A 3,961-nucleotide genomic window follows, 5' to 3' on the forward strand; every position below is an offset into this window, starting at 1 on the left:
ATCCCTAGTAAGAAAATGGCCTAAAACTACCTGCCATAAAATGAATCTATACTTCGGAATTGACAGGTTGCACCAGACCACCTTGGAAAAATTAGCCTTTTCCTTATGAAGCAGCTGATTATACAGAAGAGTAGTATTCAGTTTGCCTTTAGTAACTGAAGCCAAAAAAGTATCATGAGAGAAAGTATCCCTCAGATGAATGAGCTTCCTCCAATACCAACTCACATCTGAGTGAAGTCTATACATCCAGAAACTTTGCCCTTTGAGATAAATAGCAGCTGTCCATTTTACCCATAACAAATCTTGCTTAGACGAGATGACCCAAATGTATTTGACCAGCAAGGTAGTATTCCATTTAGAACCTTCTTTAAATCCAATACCCCCCAAATTCTTAGGTAAACAAACTTTCTCCCAAGAAGAAATATGCATCTTGCTTCGAGTACCCTTGGCTCCCCATAAGAAGTTCCTGCATAACCTATCAATCTCATGAATAACACTTTGAGGAAGCAAAAACATACTCATCCAATACGACCTAATACCCAGCAAAACCGATTGAATCAATTGAGCCCCACCTGCAAAGGAAAGATGTCTACTCAACCAAGAATGCAGACGCATTTAAACCTTCTTAATGATCAAACCACATTCCTCCGCCTTCCATTTAGTAGGCCTAAGAAGCACACCCGGATATTTTAGTGGAGAAGACCCTTCCTCAATGTGAAAACACTCCATGATTCTCTTCTTTTCAGCCAAAGGAACTCCACCAAAGTAAATGTGGGATTTAGATAAATTCGCTATAAGACCCGAATCTGGGCTAAATTTGGTGAAACTAGCATGGAGGATTTGAACAGACCTAAAAGAACCTTTACAAAAGATGATGAGATCATCTGCAAAGCATAAGTTGACAAGTTCCAGCCGCTTACAAAGCGGGTGAAAACGGAATTCCTTGTGTCGAGCAGCCTGAACCAGCAATCTAGTGAGATAATCCATGACCAAAACAAATAAAAGAGGAGATATGGGATCACCTTGACGTAAGCCTTTCATCCCATAGAAACCTTCATGCAGACGACCATTCAATAATAGAGAATAGGAAGCCCCCTTCAAACAAACCATAATCCATTGAATAAAGCGACTAGGAAAACAGTACCGTTCAAAAGATCCTCCAAGAAATACCAATCAACAGAATCATAAGCCTTGCTTAGATCCATTTTTACCATACAACGAGAGGAAATAGTAGTCCTAGAATAGCCCTTAAGAAGATCTTGAAGAATGAAAATATTATGCGCTAAAGATCTATGCTAAATAAACGCCCCCTCATTCTGATGAACAAGCAAAGGAAGCACTTTAGCCAATCTCACACAAAGCATCTTTGAAATACACTTATATTAAGTGTTACAACAAGCAATCGATCTGTAATCGGCAGCAGTGGAAGGAGACTCAATCTTAGGAATAAGGGCAATAATAGACATGTTAAGTGCTGGAGGTAAATGGCCAGAATCAAAGAAATTCAGGATGGCATTGGAAAACTCATCCCCTAAATCCTTCCACATAGATTTGAAGAAGCCCGATCCAAATCTATCAGGACCAGGACTTTTAGCAAAGTGAATACTAAACATAGCCACTCTCACATCCCTCTTGGTAAAAGGTTTTATTAAACTAAGTTGTTGATCTAAAGTCAGAATAGAACCATGTTGAAAACAATCTTGCTGAATCCGTGCAGTAGCTGAACTAGGACTGCCCATATATCCCTTGAAATGATTAATAAAATGATCTACTACATCTTCATAAATGTTTATAATCTGACCACAATTATCTAAAAATGAAGTAATTCTATTACAAATTGTCCGCTGCTTAAGACTAGCATGAACATAAGAAGTATTTTCATCACCAAATCTAAGCCAAGTGTTCTTACTCCGTTGCCTGAGAAAACTCTCATACATTTTAGATTGAGGAGAAAATTCTAGGCACGCATCATGTTCAGCATGCTTGAAAATAAGTGAGGAGGGATCCTGCTGGAGCTTGAGTTGAGCTTACTGAAATGTTACCTTGGCCGCTTCATACTGAACAATGACATCTCCAACTTTCAGTTTATTAAACCGATATAGCACAGCCTTCAGTCTAGTTAGCTTCTGAAGAATACCCATAAGACCAGTTCCCTTAACCAGCACAGACCAACTATTGAGAACAGATTCTCGGAAATCTATATGATTAGCCCACATGTTAAAGAATTTGAAAGGTTTAGCCCCCGAAACCTTACTAATCACAGTCTTGATAATACAAAAACAGTGATCCAAAATAGTATCCCAATTAAAACGAGCTTCAGAGTTGGGAAAGCTATCAACCCAAGCTTCATTACTAAGGACTCTATCCAATTTAGAGAAAATACGGGACCCTTCTACCTGTTTGTTAGACCAAGTATAGTGGAAACCAATCCTACGAATCTCGGACAACAAGCTGCTAGCCCTCCAACTCCGAGCATCTTCCATTTCCAATTTCGTAATTGGCTGACCTCCAACTCTATCATCAAAGTTAAACACTGCATTAAAGTCCCCAGCCACTAACCAAGGCTAGACAGGAAAGGAAAGAGAACACATAGCCTGCCAAAGTCTCTTCCTTTCCTCAATCGAATTACGGCCATAGATTATTGTCAAACAAAACTCCTGAAGAACCCCCACGATCTTCACACAGCAGTGTAGGAGCTGATCCTCAACCCAGAGAAACTTCACTCTAGCAATATCACCTTTCCAAACCAACAAAATTCGACCTTCTATAGCTGGAACATTAAGAAACTCCCAACCCCTAAAAATCGTTGTCATCATTTCCTCAATCTTGGGACCCCTAAGCTTCGATTCACGAAAAGCCCCTAACCCAATTTTATTGAAACGACAGAAGTCATATAGAGACCTCTGCTTATTCCTTTTATTTAGACCTCTAACATTCCAGCACAGAAGATTTCCTCCTTCCATCAGAAATAGTGTTAGCAATTTGTCCCTGTTTTGTGACCTCCATTTGACACTCCTTTAACACACTATATTGGTTATCCTTCCTAGGCTGAGATACAACAATCACATGTTTAGAACCATTCACTCGTTTAGGTGTAGTCCAACCCGAATCCGGACTAGCAATAGAGCAACAGGGCTCCTTCACTTGAGCAGGCTGGGTTATCAAACTTGCAGCAGTAGCAGAGGAACTCTTGGTCAATTTATCAGTAACTGGATCAGAATCCTTCTGTTTATTCTTATCCTCCATTTCCACTAAATCAGGTTTCTCCGCCTTAGCCCTCCAGACAGAAATCCGCTCCTTTTTACAACTTGAAGCAGTGTGCCCTAAGTTTTTACAAGTCGAACATCTAGTAGGCAACCATTCAAATTCAATAACCTGTTCCATCAGTTGTCCTCGTTCATTCAGAAAGCTTATCGTGTGAGGTAGCTTCTCAGCTATTTCAATATCCTCCAGTACTCTGGCAAACTTCACCATAGCTCTGTCTTTAGTAATCTTGTCTATCATCATAGGTCGACCAATAGTACTAACAAGAGCACTCAAACATTTAGTACCCCAATATTGAAGCCCCAAATCAGGTAATCTAATCCAAACAAGCACTGATTTCACTAACCTCAAAGTTTCCAAATCAGAAGACCAAGGCCTCAAAATGACAGGCTTCCTATCAAAGTGAACCACACCAGATTCTAACACCAAATCACGAGTAGCTGCATCCCGAAATTTCACAATTGTGAACCCTGCATTCATTCTAGCAATTCGTTCAATGCCTAGCTTACCCCATGGCCTTCGAATGAACCCTTCAAAAACTGCAATCGGAGGGTTGGCTCCAAGAACAATACAGACCAAAGCCGAATTTCAGAAGGAAGCCTCCACCTCAATCTCCTCCAGATTCATCTGCACGATCAGTTTCCCATCCCGAAGTAACGACTCCTCATAAGTCAACCTAGCTCCACCCTGATGTGCA

The 3,961-nt window shown here is 40.4% G+C and overlaps 2 protein-coding genes across 2 annotated transcripts; both read right to left on the bottom strand.

Annotated features, from left to right (window-relative positions):
- Positions 1 to 615: 615 nt before the first annotated feature.
- Positions 616 to 1,205, bottom strand: LOC133778975 (uncharacterized). The gene is made up of 2 exons (XM_062218983.1): positions 1,145 to 1,205; positions 616 to 1,052 (listed from the first exon to the last, which is right to left on the bottom strand). Exons 1-2 carry the CDS (start codon positions 1,203 to 1,205, stop codon positions 616 to 618), a joined length of 498 nt encoding a protein of 165 aa, XP_062074967.1.
- Positions 1,206 to 2,027: 822 nt separating this feature from the next.
- On the bottom strand, positions 2,028 to 3,744 carry LOC133778976 (uncharacterized). The gene is made up of 3 exons (XM_062218984.1): positions 2,934 to 3,744; positions 2,667 to 2,860; positions 2,028 to 2,564 (listed from the first exon to the last, which is right to left on the bottom strand). Exons 1-3 carry the CDS (start codon positions 3,742 to 3,744, stop codon positions 2,028 to 2,030), a joined length of 1,542 nt encoding a protein of 513 aa, XP_062074968.1.
- Positions 3,745 to 3,961: the final 217 nt, after the last annotated feature.

Source organism: Humulus lupulus, chromosome 5, assembly GCF_963169125.1.
Source record: "Humulus lupulus chromosome 5, drHumLupu1.1, whole genome shotgun sequence".
Lineage (NCBI taxonomy): Eukaryota > Viridiplantae > Streptophyta > Magnoliopsida > Rosales > Cannabaceae > Humulus > Humulus lupulus.

Excerpts from the sequence above, each read along its gene's own strand:
- LOC133778975 (XM_062218983.1), bottom strand. The coding sequence starts at position 1,205 with ATGGATCTAAGCAAGGCTTATGATTCTGTTGATTGGTATTTCTTGGAG. Across the intron at positions 1,053-1,144 it reads CTTGGAGGATCTTTTGAACG|GTTTCTATGGGATGAAAGGC; the intron begins GTACTGTTTTCC and ends GTCTGCATGAAG.
- LOC133778976 (XM_062218984.1), bottom strand. The coding sequence starts at position 3,744 with ATGAATGCAGGGTTCACAATTGTGAAATTTCGGGATGCAGCTACTCGT. Across the intron at positions 2,861-2,933 it reads GAAATCTTCTGTGCTGGAAT|GGGCTTTTCGTGAATCGAAG; the intron begins GTTAGAGGTCTA and ends AAATTGGGTTAG. Across the intron at positions 2,565-2,666 it reads GCTGTGTGAAGATCGTGGGG|CCTTGGTTAGTGGCTGGGGA; the intron begins GTTCTTCAGGAG and ends TTTCCTGTCTAG.